The sequence below is a fragment of the Ambystoma mexicanum genome, chromosome 6q (genome assembly GCF_040938575.1).
Source record: "Ambystoma mexicanum isolate Mex_15411 chromosome 6q, UKY_AmexF1_1, whole genome shotgun sequence".
Classification (NCBI taxonomy): domain Eukaryota; kingdom Metazoa; phylum Chordata; class Amphibia; order Caudata; family Ambystomatidae; genus Ambystoma; species Ambystoma mexicanum.
Genome location: NC_090937.1, coordinates 606,692,254 through 606,707,362, shown reverse-complemented (window position 1 = coordinate 606,707,362; position 15,109 = coordinate 606,692,254). Strand labels below are relative to the sequence as shown.

Here is a 15,109-nt window from a genome sequence, read left to right as displayed (position 1 = left end):
CACTGTAATAAAAAGCTAATAAAAATTGCAGGGGTGACTGGTAAAAATCACTTTTAAATTAACCGTATTTTTCTGCTGAATACTCATAACAATATCACTCTTGAAAACTATAGACACCCCTGCACCTGAATTAGGTCACTCTTGCAGACCAATCCCATCCAGTTTACAATATTCAGCCAATGTATTCTCTTTGACAAAATGATGCCCATTAGCCAGAGATAGGAAACACACACTGTAGGTTTACCCTTAAAAGAATGCGTCCTTCAGTTACATCGGGATGAAGACAAGCCATACAAAGTTAACTTTCCCAGAAACTGTTCATGCCACTCCAAGAAAGTGCTTACAACTTCAAACACCTTTCGACCTTTTCTACAGACACTGCAATGGGTTCTATCTTACTGAACCTTAAGTTTAAATGTTAACTTGTCCTTTCGGCAAAAGATCATTCTTTCGTTAGTCATACACGAAGATCCTATGTGCAACCTAAGTGAAAAGCACCCTGCTCCAAAAAGGAGTAAATGATTCTCGCCATATGCCTGGTGGTCAATCTTGCAACAGAGCCAGCATCAAGAGGAACCTGGGTGCTCAAAGCATGGTTGAGGAGAGGACAAAATGGTGATGTCAGATTTATACACGGTCGTAAAAATGATGGGAGAGAACGCATCTTTTTCCTGTCGCTTTTTGATGATGTTAATGTTAAAAGGATATTTGTACCGCGCACTATCACCACCGGAGATGGGGAATAAGAAAGGTACTGCATGGGCCTGTAAATAGTTTTACTGTTGAAAGGGTGGAATTTAACAGTCAAGAATATCAAGTACAAAAGCCAAAACATTACTACTCAAAAAATATTTTTATTGCACAATTACCACATTTTGACCAACAAAAAGACATGAGATACAAAAACCTTTCAATGAATGGTTAGAAAACTCCCCTTTTAAAAATATAATAGCCATCTGACAAAAGAAATCGTGTAATTGATGTCCAACATTGTGAATTCAACTTTCTGCAACTAGAATCCCTTTCCAAGCATAGAAAATAAGGTACATTAACTGTAAAATGTTATTACATTTTTCACTTACATCAACTGACATTTTAGTTTTAAAAAAAGGCTCAAATTAGGACTGGAAATAGATAATCTGCCAGCAGCCATTTTTCAATATAAAATCTTTATCTTAATAAGAGGTCTAAATGAAAAATCCTGTTCAAATTAAGTATCGGGTTTGCCCTGTGCAGTAAAGGGCTGGATAACTGACTTGCTAGAACCACAGGGTACAAGCAATCTATTAGTGTACTTTCTATACATTTTTATCAAGGTCTTTATCCTAGAAAAAGATATCGAAACAAACACACATTTTACTAATATATAATGTTTCAAGTTCCCTATAGGTCAATTTTGTAGCAGCCAATTGCAGGCGAAATGAACAGATTTCTTTTCTCTTGCAGGATTAGATTCATTTGCCTTATTTCAGGGCGAGTAATGCTCAGTGAACTTAAAACTCCTACACAATACAATCCTGCATCTAGAATTAGAATTGAAAAGTTTTTTATTTCAGAACTGCTGAATATTGCACATAGCAGTATGCTCAAGAAGGTGATTGTTAAGTATTATTGCCTGGGCAATAATGCTTCTCATGGGACTGGAAGACAACGTTTGGGTCCAAGCGAAGGGCGCATATGTAGGGCTAAGGGGCCACAACAAGAAGTATTAACCTGCACAGCATGTGAGGAAGGGGCTCAGCGTATCCAGGAACTAATGCAGTGGCCAGTGCTGCAGATTGATGGGGAAATGGGGGTGGGGGAAAAAAATGAAAAAAACAGAGCAATTGCAACATGGCTGTCGAGCACCGGAAGCCTAGAAGGTTGCCTGCAGGAGTCACTTCCTTATGTTGGTGCCAAGTGTGCAGCTATGATGAGCGGGAGACCGATGCAGAGGGGAATTTGCCGGTAGAGAAGGAGTAGAACAGGAGGAGGAATGCAAAGGTACGAGTGGAAAGGGAGCAGGCCCGAGGACAGTGACACAAGGAAGTGGGCACAGCACGTGGAAGTCAGTAGTATGCGTGGCTATGCTGGCTATTGCTGGTGGGAAGCAATAAATACTGATTATCTCCCAGAATTCTAGGTTTCCATGCTTGGAGTCAATAGTATTACCTCATGAGAAGCTTGGTGTACAAATGCTCAGGTGCATTTAAGTTTCTCCAGGGTGAAGGTCTAAGGCGGGGAATGGGTAACGGGAAATGCTGCCCAAGGAAGCCAAATGGTTCAAAATATCCTCAGAAAGTACAAGGAAAACGAGGTGGGTGAACATAAGTAGGCAGACCTGCATCTGTAAAACAAAGATGACTGCCGTATAGAGATGACCAACTAAATTTAGCAACACATAGGTTTTAAAATCTGACCAGTTAGCTTGGAAACGGTGACATTTAGTCTTGTGAATGCTGTTCTTAAGAGGGTAATGTTTACACAAAAGTTAAAGATAGGTTTTTCTTATTAATTGTTACATGTAGCAAAATCCGGACAGTCTTTTGGGGTTTTCCAAACATAAGAATGCATTCTAAAGCAAGACCAATTGGATTCGAGAAAATACATTACAGTTCATGGTTTTCAGCAATGTGATTTTACATGAGAAAGAAATATATTCTAGCATGTTTTTTAATGTGCCTTTTTAAATTCTGCATTGCAAGACGTTTGTTACCATTAACAGTCAAAGATCTCCCCCTCTCGATCAAGGCACCCGTGACCAGAGAGGATATGCCAGTTTGTTACCACAATACCATTTTGAAAAACAGTGCCCGGACATAATGAGAAAAAATATACTTGCTCTCCAACAATATACTTGTACCATGTTCTGCCCCCTTCCGCAAAAAGTGGAAAACGAACTGCCCGCTGAACATCGTAGGCAGAACAACGAAAATTGTTTAAGCAGAGTGCACTCCAGGACGCTTCAAAGAATGTCAAATGACAACTACTTCTCCCAACCACAATTAAGGAACCCCAAGGAAGAACACCATTGTCCCTTCAAAAAGGACAACTGACGAAATGAGCCTAGGGTATGCACACAAGTTATTTCAGAGTAAAGGAAAAACCGTTGTGCTACTTGTGACTCCAGAGGCCCAAGAGTTACGACGCAGTTTGGCAAATGTGTAAAAAGGCACATTAGGACACCTGTTGAGACCACTTAAAGGATAATATGACATACACAACAGGCAGCAGTTATAGTATACATATTATGTGAAGTTCATTTTACAACATTCGATGTACTAACACCATGTTCCCCAGAGATAGCTCCTGTGTACTGGATGGTACCCAGTACACAGGAATGGTTTTCAACTCCTGCTCATCAAATCTTTATTTTGATCCCTGAAGTGTGCCCTAACATTGCACAGACATTGGGCCATATATTCAGTAAACCCTGCCAGCTGGATGTTGAAACAACTGACACACGTAAACTGGGAAATGCTGAACGCCTGCTCCCTTGAGAGAAAGCCTCATCCCTTTTCATTCCGAAAAACAGATAACTACTCTGTTCGAAAGTGCACGTGTGGCTCTATTAAAGAGTCAATGGAGAAAGCTTCATCTATGGAAATAGAAATCTAGGTTATATGTATCTGTCACAGAGTCACATGCAATCCACTCTACCCCATCTACAAAGCCCATTTACTCAGTCATTAACTGCTGCAAAATGTACCAGAGGTGGGCTATTTAAGTGAAAGTGGCTTCTAGAGTATTTGAAAGATCTCCGATTTTTACATGATAGAGAATTCAATGCAGACGACAGTCACATTAAAGTTATTTTTCAACAATTCTCCAATCAAACCACCCAGTTGGTAGGAAAAGGGGCTAACTAGCTAAATATAATTGTTAGTGCAGACCTTCTCCAAACACACATATGCATACAGAACACAACCACAAAATTGAGGCATCAGCAAATGATCCCAGTACAGACAATAAAGGGAGTTTGATCTGTTAAATAAAGCCTTACACGTGTTAATATCACTTGGTATTAAACAAAAGTCCCAATTTTGCAAAGTCCAATGAACTGTCACCGTCCATCACGGTGAATCTGCTGACCAATCAACACATTCATAGTGATCAATAATCTCACCAAATGTAAAACGTTCATAGAGATCTTGTTTCTCTTCTTCTAGGTAGGAGTCACGTAGGCAACTCAAACACCCAGGCTAAAAACATAACAGGGTTCTTCTGGCTTTGGCCATCACGTGGATTGCAGAGGTAGCCTGAAACTTGAAATCAATGGGAAGCAGAACGGCAACATAGGTATACACAATCACAACTCGTTGGCAATTCAGCCTGGTCCGTTTCATACACAAACATTGATATCAAGGTTTAAAAACGGCATTATTTGTTGATAATCGTTTGTCTTTAAACTGAATGAGTACACAAAAAAGGATATTGGCATCCAGAGAATTACAAGCAGTACTAATTTGATCACTAGATGCCTTCGTTTGTAAACTTTCAAGTGAGCACTGCAGCACAATAACACCAACTCGGTATAAAACTAGTGTGCAAAAGAGCATGACACGCTTACACTTTGTAAGTCGCACAGTGATCAGTCTATAAAACGTCATGTCCTTGTGCTATTCAAACCTTAGCTGGAAGCTGGACTCTGCTCAATTCTAACTTGCCAGCCCACACCCATAGTCTCAGGCCTGCAATGGACACATGCAGCGCTGAGAAGCTGCAATCCACCACTTTAATACATTCCAAATCATGAAATGTTTGTAGCGCCACGTTGAGTGATCAATACATCAAGATCACTGCTGCAGCTAAAATACGGAGATCTACTGGGGAAAAATGCCCATTCAAGACACTAGAACTAATATCTTGGCAAACATTATACCATCGTTAAGCACAAAAGCGTGTTATAGTTTGAAAACTACAATATTCAGAAATACTGTAAAATCAAACCAGCCAAGCGTGACATTTTGTAATTAATGAAGTGAATGGACAGGAGGTCAAATGACAACAGAACGGAATGAGAGTGTCAGTAAGCATGCTTTCCGGTACATCGGACACTGTGGAGTCGGATTCATTTTGTTTGAAGGTCACATCAATAGTGCACTTGGAAACGAATGGAAATCGACCTAACACCAGCAAGTCATTGCAGATTTCTGCTCAGGGGTCAAAACCACTTTGTTGGCATCTGGGGGTGGCTGACTAAGCATCATGGGTTTATGACTCTTCAGCTTGTGAGCCAGTGTCATGAATATTGCTTCCACGTGGTCAGTGTCATTGGGATTTTTAGCAGACGTTTCAAACAGTGGCATGCTATGAAAATCTGCAAACTTCTGGGCCAACTCAGTAGGCACCTCGACGGCATTAATCAAATCACACTTATTCCCAACAAGAATCCGAGGTATACCATTAGCGAGGGAGTGCTGCTTGCATTCTTCCAACCAGGATGGAAGGTTATTGAAACTGGTTTCGTTCGTCATATCGTACACGAAGACGACAGCATGAACATTCCTGTAGTAATGCTGTACCATGCTCTTTCTGAAACGCTCCTGCCCCGCTGTATCCCAAAGCTGGATCTGAAAAGCACAGAAATAAACACATTATTTATGTATTCATTGGGTGATACAATAGTTTGCAGGTACTTCTACCACAACCAAATGTGAGGGAAAACCACCCTCCTCCCACTCAGTTGCTTAATGGAACTAGGTCTTGCATAGCGTGACTGCTAAAGGTCAAAACCTAGACCACTTAATCCCATTAAGCTTTTTAAATACGTGTTTTCAAACTTATTTACAGGTTTTTGGTCATCGTTCATCCCAAGTGTGCGCTGAAACTTTCCAAAACATTGAGGTTAATATTTCACATGATTTAGCCCTCGTCATTGGAGTAATTGCTCATGCTTGTGGTTCATTACAAATGTCAGATTATTAAGGACAAAGGATTAGGAGTCATTGGCTGGTGTGGCCAATTGTGGTCTAGGTTGAGAGCCTGAACAGTGGCAGACAGCCTGGAGGGACGGGGGAGTGATGTGCGATCATCTGTGGGTGGGGAGGGGCGACTTTGCACAGTGTGCCGCTGCAAACGCTGCCGGCATCCGTGGAGGTTTGAGTGGTTCGGTGTGGTATCGGGTTTTGGGCCAATGTTTCTGTGTGCGCATTGACAGTATAGAGTGTGAGAAGGTTTCAAGAGGAAGAAGGGAAGAGCCAGGATTTGAGGGCCTTTCTGAATGACAAGTGATTGTCAGGTTACGGATGTGCTGGGGCAGGGAGTTCCAGATCCAAATAAAAATAAAATAAAAGTGGATTTGTTTTCTTTTTTCGGTCCTTTTGCTTTGAAAATATTGTCATTCGAAACTTTGTATTCAATTCTTTGACCTACAACCTTTGAAACACCATTTTCCTGATGTATAAGCACCTTACAAATGCCCAATAAAATAAGTCAGTCCAAGGTTTTTCACCAAGGTGGAGGTTGCCAAGGAGGGGCTAGGGACTGAGGCCAGGATATAGTTTGGGGAAGGAGTGCTGTTTTCCCGCAGACTAGGATTTCCATTTTCCTAGGATTGAGAATGAGGGGGTTGGTCGTCATCCAGTAGTTGATATTCGAGAGGCATGATGACAGATCTGGATGGTTGGAGGCTGGCGATTTGGGGATTGTTAGAATTATCTGGCTGTCGTCGGTGTACTTGTAGCAGGTGAGATTGAGGGAGCGGATGAGTGCAGGAGTGGGATCAGAGATGTTGAAGAAGAGGGGGTATCGGGAAGCTCCCTGTGGGACACCTTTTGGTACCGTTCGGGATGTAGGGGTGGAGGAGCATAATTTGTGAGCAATTAGAGAAGAGGAGATCCCAGTGAGGGCAGCGTCTTGGATTCCTAAAGAGTGTAGACTGTCTGGAAGAATGGAATGGTCGGTGATATCGAAGGCTGCAGAGATGGTCAGGAAGAAGGAGTACAGAGCATCCTTCCTCGTCCGCTGTTAGGTCATCCCAAACAAACACAAGGGAGTACTTCATTCCTCTGAGCGGTCTGAAGCCAAATTAGGCAGGAGCAAGGATGTTGTTGGCTTGGGTGAAATTGCCAGGTTGCGTGTACGCTGTGCAGTCCATGGGTTTGGCCATGAAGCAGATGTTGGAAATAGGCCGGTAGTTCTGGGGGAGGAGCGCAGGTCTTTTGAGGAGGGGTTTGATGTAGGAGGTTTTTAAGGCTTCCGGGAAGGTTCCAGATATTAGGGAGTGGTTGATGATAGAGCGTGTGATACTGCCTGCACAGGTTGAGGCTAAGATGTTTTTGAGGAAGGTGGGCAAGGGTCTTCAGAAGAACCTGATGGGCGGCTTTGTGCTAGGAGCGAGAGGAACTCCTGGTGTGAGAGAGAAGATAAAGAGGCAAATGTTTTTATAGTGAGAGAGTTTGGACGGGGAATGGGCGGTAGGCAGGGGCATTAGTTCTAATTTAGAGATGATGGCAGAGTGCCTGTCGATAGCGATGTTGTGGCAGTGTTCTGATAAGGCATCGCATGGGGATTCAGAGTTGGGTGGAGGGGGAGGTAGAGTAGCCCGGAGAATTCAATTCAGATATTATTGGGTTGCGAGAGTGCACAAGTCTGTTGCTGTAGAATGCTTTCTTGGTTTTTATAATTTCCAATCTATAGGCCCTTGTTAGTCTTGCTAGGGTGGTTTTGTTCTGGGCGGTTGGGTTGGTTCTCCAAGCCAGTTACAGACAGAGCTTGAGAGTTTTTAGGAATTTGAGGTTGGTGGTGTACCACCTGGGTGTGGGGCCTGATCTTTGAGAGGGCCGTTTTGTTGGGGAGAGAGAGCATTAGAGAGACAGTGGTCGTAGAATTTGATGGGGGTGCCTTCCTTGAGGGAGAGTGCTGGGTGTGAGTTGGGTAGATCCGGGGTGATGATTACTTTGTTGTAGAGTGGGGTGCGAGGTGTGGAAGTTGGTGGTGGCTGGTGGTGACCTCGGACACAGGCTGTGATTGAGAGTGGTACAGAGAAGAACATTGCTGAGTGTTCTGTCCATGATAGGGGGCATGGAGGCAGTGTGGATATGATGTTTGTGGTGCTAAAAAGACACCAAGGGTGTGGTCTCCAGTGTGGTTGGGCCTAGCGATGTGTTGCGTGAGGATAGAGGCTTCGAGGTTGTCTGTGAAAGATCATGTCATAGGGTTTGAAGGGAAATCAAACCAGATGTTGAAATCACCCAAGATGGTTCGTGTTGGATGAAGTTTGAGGTAAGTTGTCAGAGCGTCACAGAGGGTTTGAAGTTTTTGTTGATGCTATGGGTCTGTAAATGAGTAGAAGCTGTGCGAGAAGGCTGGAGCACTCGGTGCTTTTGCGGGGGGTGAGGGGGACGTCATCTGATTTTACCTTTATACTAAACAAGCCAAAAAAGACAGTTCACTCCTCAACCCTAGGCCCACCCCAAATTTTGTAACAATATAGTAGTTTTCTTTGTTCAAAGTTAGCCCCAATTAAAAAGTCAACATGCATGCATGTTTAATTCGATCTCTACAGAACCTCAACGATATTGATCACCTGCCCAGGTTCACACATCAGATGTTGGTAGAGACATTGAACCAGTTATTTGTTTCAAGTTCTAGAGCCTGTATGATAATATATGGGATAAAGTACCCCCTTCCGCACGTTGGAAGGATATTGCAAGTAACTGAGGAGTTTCTTGACCAAATGAGGCCAAAGGTAGAGCTCCTTTATAAGGTCACGGAAGTCCAAGGTGACCTGCAATATCCTTTTTAAGTATGGTAGGGGTGGGGGACTTTACTCCTTATAATAAATGGCCACACACGGTCATTCCCTTTAATACCTTGTCTCTTGTATATTATAACTTAAGAGCTCTTCCATATAATCAATATAGAATCTGGATTTTCTTTTTAAAGGCAAAAATGCAGCTCCCAAAAATAAATAGTTCAAGCAGGTTAATGAAATAGACATTTTTTTTATTTTGGGATTTAAAATAAGTAATAACATGTAGATTCTAAGTCAAGACCGGAGGCTCCGATTATGCTTCTCTTTCTTCATTTTAAAATCATAGAGAAAGCTCAGCAGCAAGATGTATGCGCCAAGATTGATATTACATAAAACATGAAAAGGGTGCAAAAATCCCATGAAAAACAAAACCATTTAAAAGTGTAGAGGAAAACTCTAGTCCATTAACAAAGTTACTGAGGAAACAAAACTCAGTTTCCCAGGAGGCTTAGCCAAGTTCATAACTGGTCACGGAACATGTGACAAAGGCATCCAATAAGCTGGGGACAGTCCCTCCAAATAGAAGCTAGCACTGCATCACTTCCTCTTTCTTTGCTGCTCACAGCAAGAGAGAAGTGGACATTTCTTTACACTCCAATTTCGCTTTGTGCGACTTATGCAGTGTTTTGAAAGTGATTATATACTGTTTCACTCACTCGACTGCGTTATATTGTTTTTTGTTACCTCAGTAACAATCTTTATTACAGCGCTGTGTAACGGCGTCTTTTTTCTTTGTTTTTCTCCTCCAACACAAGCTGTTCTCTCAGCCGGTGTCAGAGGACTGCTACTTCTCATGCGGAGGCTTGCCGACGTACGCTATGCCTCTGGTATCCTTCTCTTTCATTCACGCATCGTGTGATTTGTGAGGTACAAATTGCTCACTTTTCAGTGATCAATGCTACTTTCACGCATCAGTGTGGTTTATTTTTCTAGTGCCGTTTCACTCGCGCTCCTTTTTTTCCCACACACATTCTGTGGGAAGCCGCAGGACACACAAAGTCTTCCGGATAGCTGACAGCCCTCGCTGGCTTCACGGCTGCCAGCAGAGGGAGCCGCATACCTTCTTGGTCCTTTCCTCCGTCTCGGTGCTCACGCACGTATTTCCTTTTGAATTCAAAGGTTTTAACGTGCAGGGAGCATCAAAGACAGCATTTTACAGCGTTTTTTCTCCTTTATTCCAGATTAATCAAAATAAAAAAAGAAGAAGAAAGTAGGACAGGAGAAGGCAAGAAAAATGAACCCACCGACAGATGTAAAAAATAAAAATAAAAAAGAGACCAGACAAATATCACCTCGAAATATACAATGACAGCCCAATACTCTCCCCCAAGATGATCAGGAACGGTCAGAGGAGGAGGAGGAGGAAGTATGGAGGTAGATGACATGGCTATGGCAGACAGCTTTAAAAGAGTGCTGGGTTCCTCAGTAGAAACCACTATCAAAAAAGCTGTCACAGACATGTTGATGCCCATCCAACAACGCTTGGATAACATGGCGGCACACCTGAAAACAGTGCCCCCGCAGGGGAGGAAGAGAACTCAGAAGAGAAAACACATTGCTGATGGGGGCAGATCACTGGCTCACAAAAGTAAAGATGACTCTTTGACACCCCAGTCCCTCCCTTCCCCTCACCCCCCCCTCCGAGACAGCCAGAACAAGCCACAACCACCATCACAGATGCCTTCTCCAGGCTAAAGAAAACTTTTCTGACCAGGAAGGAAACCCCTTCCGATCCTAGACCCTCGCACCCAGAGGAAGATAATGCAGGTACTAGACCCTCGAACCCGGAGAAGTACCAACAGGGCACGGATGACGAGTATGACCATCCCCTGATTGCCGGCCAGACTCTCCAATCCTCAGAAGAGGATATACAAGACACAGGGCCAAGACCCTCTATGTCTGAACGCGGCAGCCCCCATTCCCAAGCAGCCAACCAGTGAACATTCTGTTCTTCAGTGAATGTTCGTTCCGGAGGATTTGATCCATCCCAGGCCATCTGTCTGGGAGCGTCATCCAGGACTACAGGAAAGCAAGACTAAGTCGACCCTTAGAGAAGGAGGTCAGGGCCAAGCTCAAAGCTGAATGCCCCCGCCCTGAGATTCCAGGAAAGGTAGCCCTAACACCTGAGCTGGATACAAAGATGATTACATTCCTCAGAAAGAACGCCAAGGACCCCAAGAAGGGCATAGACGGAGCCTGGAGATCTTGCCAGGATAAGTTCTGGATATCACGGGGCCCCTAGCGAAAATAATGTACTTGGCCGAAAAGGCCATTGATGCAGGCAAAGCAATTGACCCAACTGTTCTATCAGGATGGTCCCAAAGAGCACTCGGCTTGTTTGGCAACGCCGACCGCACCATTTCAACGGAGCGCAGAAGGGTATCCCCTTAAAGACTGATCCTAAATTGGGAGAACTTGCCGAATCAGGCATAGCAGTGCAGGGACTGCCGTTCGGCGACCACTTGTGAAGGAGATGTCCAAATACGTGGACGCCTTTACCGCCCTAGACAGGGCACAGGCATCTATTAAAAGAGTATTTGCCAGAAGAAAAAAAAATAAAAAATATAAGATTTCCTGGACCGGACGAGGTAGGAGTCGCTCCTCCGGCCCTTACTCCTTTGACAGAAGGCCCCAGCATTCAAGGGACCAGCAAAACTGTTAGCATGACTGAACCAACACCTTTTTTTCCCTCCAGAGGAAGAGGAAGGGGCAGTGACTGGAGAAGAGTGGCAAGATACCCAGCTCAACAAGCATCAGGTCAGTGTAAGCATGACAGCGCCACCAATATGGGGGGAGGATAGCTCTCTTCGCGCAAGCTTGTGACTCCTTATCAGGAGATGCCTGGATCAGGGACACCTCACAAGGGGTTGTGTCTAGAATTCTTTGACCCACCCTTTCAAGCGTGTCGTCCAGCGCAGATAGTAATGTCACACACAGACGCAGTAGCGCTAGACAGCGAGGTACACAGTCTACACCTGAAACACCCCATATGCCCTTGTTCGGATCAGAGCAGATTTTTCAGCCTGATATTTCTGGTCCTCAGGAAGCAAAAAGTGTGACCGTTAATAAACCTCAGGGCCTTGAACAACTTCATCGTCTACCACTATTTCAAAATGGAGGGAAGTCACATGCTCTGGGACATTTTAGGACCAGGCGACTGGCTCATCCGCATAGACCTGAAAGATGCTCATCTAGAAGTGCCCATCCACCAGGCACACATGCAAGTTAACCGAGGTTCACATGGAGGAATCAGGATTAGGAGTGCCCAAGCTTGCCCTTTACCAAACTCCTAAAACCAGCCGTAGCACATCTCCGGGAGAAAGGCGCCAGGCTTATCATATACCTGGACAACATCATTCTCATGGCTCAATCCGAAGCCCTGGCAAGAGCAGAAAAAGCCCGGCTTGCCAAAGATATATTACACAAACTAGGTTTCCTCATCAATTGGGAGAAGTCTGTTCTCTTTCCCCCTCCAGGAACCTGGAATTTCTAGGGTTCATAGTGGATACGCAGAACTCACAGCTCTGCCTACCGGCTCTCAAGATACAATCCACTCGTCGGAAGATCCGCAGGCTCTTACAGAGGAACATCATCTCCCTCCAGGAGTTAGCAAGAGTAATAGGTCTCCCGTCTTCTTCCATTCAGGTAATATTTCCATCCCACTACACTACCGAGAGTTGCAAAGGCTGAAAGGCCAACATCCTAGGCACAAACTTAACATACTCACAGCCTCTAGCTCTCTCGCCTCAAGCAAGAACAGATCTCATCTGGTGGCTCACCCACATGGAGGTCTGGAGCGGTAGGGCGATCTTCGGGGCCACCCCTGACATTGTGATAGGGTCGGATGCCAAACGTTTAGGTTGGAGAGGAAGATGCGACCCAGTCGCCACGGGGGGAACCTGGTCTCCTCAGGAGCTAGAGATGCACATAAACTGCCTGGAACTTCTAGCAGGCTCTTTCGCTGTGCGATCTTTTGACAGAGTTAGAGTGAGTTGCTGTATCTTTCTAAAAATGGACATTATCTGGGTGGCACTAGATCAAGGCCTCTAGCAGAGCTAGCCATGGACTTTTGGCATTCCGTCACAGCGGAATACCTCCCAGGGCTCCGAAACAAAGTGTCAGACTGGCACTCTCGACACTCAACCGACTACAGCGACTGGAGACTCAGAGATCTTCACACGCCTACAGCAAATATGGGGCCCCCTGTCCAGAGATCTGATTGCTTCTCGCCTCAACGCTCAACTCCTGGAGTTTTACAGTTGGAGACTGGATCCAGCTGCCACAGCGATGGATGCCTTTCTACAACGGTGGACCAGGGGAATCTCTTACGCCTTTCCCCTCCCTTCACCATGATAGCGAGGACCCTGGCGAAGGCCCGTAGGAGCAAACAGAGGTCCAGACCGGGGCTATGAGAATTAGCTCTCAGACTTGGTATCCAGTTCTTCTGGAACTCAGATTCTCCAATCCTTCTACCCCAATCTCCAGTCTGCTATCAGGTCCAACAGGCCAACGCCACCCCCTTCTCCTGAGCGGGTTGTTGACCCTTGCAGCCTGGAGGACTTCAGGGCAAGATGGAGGGTCCCGGGCATTTCACACAGGTCCGTCAGCCTTATCGAGGAGAGCTGTGCCCCGGCAGCCTCAAAGAGGTACTCCAACTCTTGGAGCACCTGGACACGCTGGTGCTTGGAGCGCAAGCTTCATTCAGTTTGAGCACCAGTAGAGATTTTAAACTTCCTAGCCTCATTAGTAGAGCGTGGTCTAGCTTACAGGACAGTGAACGCTTACCGCTCTGCAATTTCAGCCGGCCACTATCTCGTGGAGGGTTGTCCAGAAGGGGAGCACCACCTAGTATGCAGGCTACTTTTATTCGCCCAACAGTACCGCCTCCGTCACGCTACAACAAACTTTGGGAATTAAACATAGTACTCAACCTTTTTCTTTCCTGGCCTCGTAACGAGGAACTATCTCGGACAGCCCTATACGGCAAGCTCACTACTCTACTATGCTTAATCTCCTGCAGAAGAGTCTCAGACATCAGAGCACTCGATCTAGCAGGCAGGACGTTCTCTCCAGACAGAATTGTATTCCACATATCAGAAGAACCAATTGCAACTCAAGAGTAATATCATATCCAGCCTTTAGCTAACAACCTAAGTTTTGTCTAGTAAGAGGTGACAGCGCTTCTCAGGACCAACACCACTGGGCAACTATTGATAGCGCCTCACAAACCACATAAAGCAGTTTCCGCCCCCACGCTGGCTTGATGGGTGCGCTGGACTCTCGCACAAGCAGGAATTGATACCAATCTCTTTGGCGCACAGTCAGTAAGAGACATCGTGGCTTCCAAAGATGTTCAGGTAGGAGTCCGGTTAGAGGACATTATGAGAATGGCCGACTCGGCAGGAGAGTTGATTTTCAAACAATTCTACCTGAAACCGGTAGAACAACCCGCATCTGTAGTGGTTAGTAAGCTTTAAAATAGCATAATGGGAGCCTGCGGTCTTGACATAGAATAAAGATTTTCCAGAATAACTTTTGAAAGTCTTGATTTTATTAAAGACACAGAGGCGAGCATTATATTGCCTGATTAAAGAAACAGCACAATAGCACGAGGGCGTACAGTTATTGAATGTGTTATTTGCAAGTTTGTGAATCTACTGTATAGTATACTATGTAAGGTATTTCCCAACATAGCTAATTTCTTTCCCTCCCTTACACATTTCATAGTGTTATTATACCATCACGTAACCCTTGGTTTTCTCTCCTTCCGATAGGGATTTAGCCCACTTGACCTGACCAGGGTTCCGCCTCACGACTTCTTCAATATCTGTTCTTCCTTTACCATGGTTCGCAGCGTCGAAAGAGGAAGTGATGCCGTGCTAGCTTCTATTTGGAGGGACTGTCCACAGAAAGAAGCATAATGCTCGCCTTTGTGTCTTTAATAGAATCAAGACTTTCTATTCTTGCTCGCTTGAGTTAAACTCCAGCAGTGCACACATTAACCATTCTAACAAACAGTTCCATGTCAATTATTGGCTGTAAAGTGTCACAGAAAACCATTCCAGCAAGGAATTTTAAAAGCTGTTCCTAGCTTTAATTAGTTCCCTTGGCGGGGGAGCCAGCCAATCGGAAAGCTAAGAACGCGGGCTGAATCTCCCGATGTTAGCCCGCGTTCCAAACCACCTGATGGTCGCTTCCCCCTACCCACCATCTTTCCCCCACCCCACCACCCCTTTTTAAATAATCCCCCCTCCCCACTTATCCACTGCGTCAGTAGTTGACACTGCTTCCTTCTTCCGTGTGCGTGATGCCGTTATGGAAAGGGAGGAGGGGCTCCGTACAGAGCCCTGCCTTCCCCTTCCATGGCGGCCA

At 45.0% G+C, this 15,109-nt stretch overlaps 1 protein-coding gene across 1 annotated transcript in view; it reads right to left on the bottom strand.

The window, feature by feature from the left end:
• Positions 1 to 834: 834 nt before the first annotated feature.
• The window catches only part of RAB33B (RAB33B, member RAS oncogene family), a 32,569-nt gene continuing 18,294 nt past the window's right edge, over positions 835 to 15,109 (bottom strand). The window contains exon 2 of the mRNA XM_069631093.1: positions 835 to 5,552. Coding sequence (XP_069487194.1) covers positions 5,106 to 5,552 — 447 coding nt within the window. The 3' untranslated portion in view covers positions 835 to 5,105. The remainder of the gene's footprint in view (positions 5,553 to 15,109) is intronic.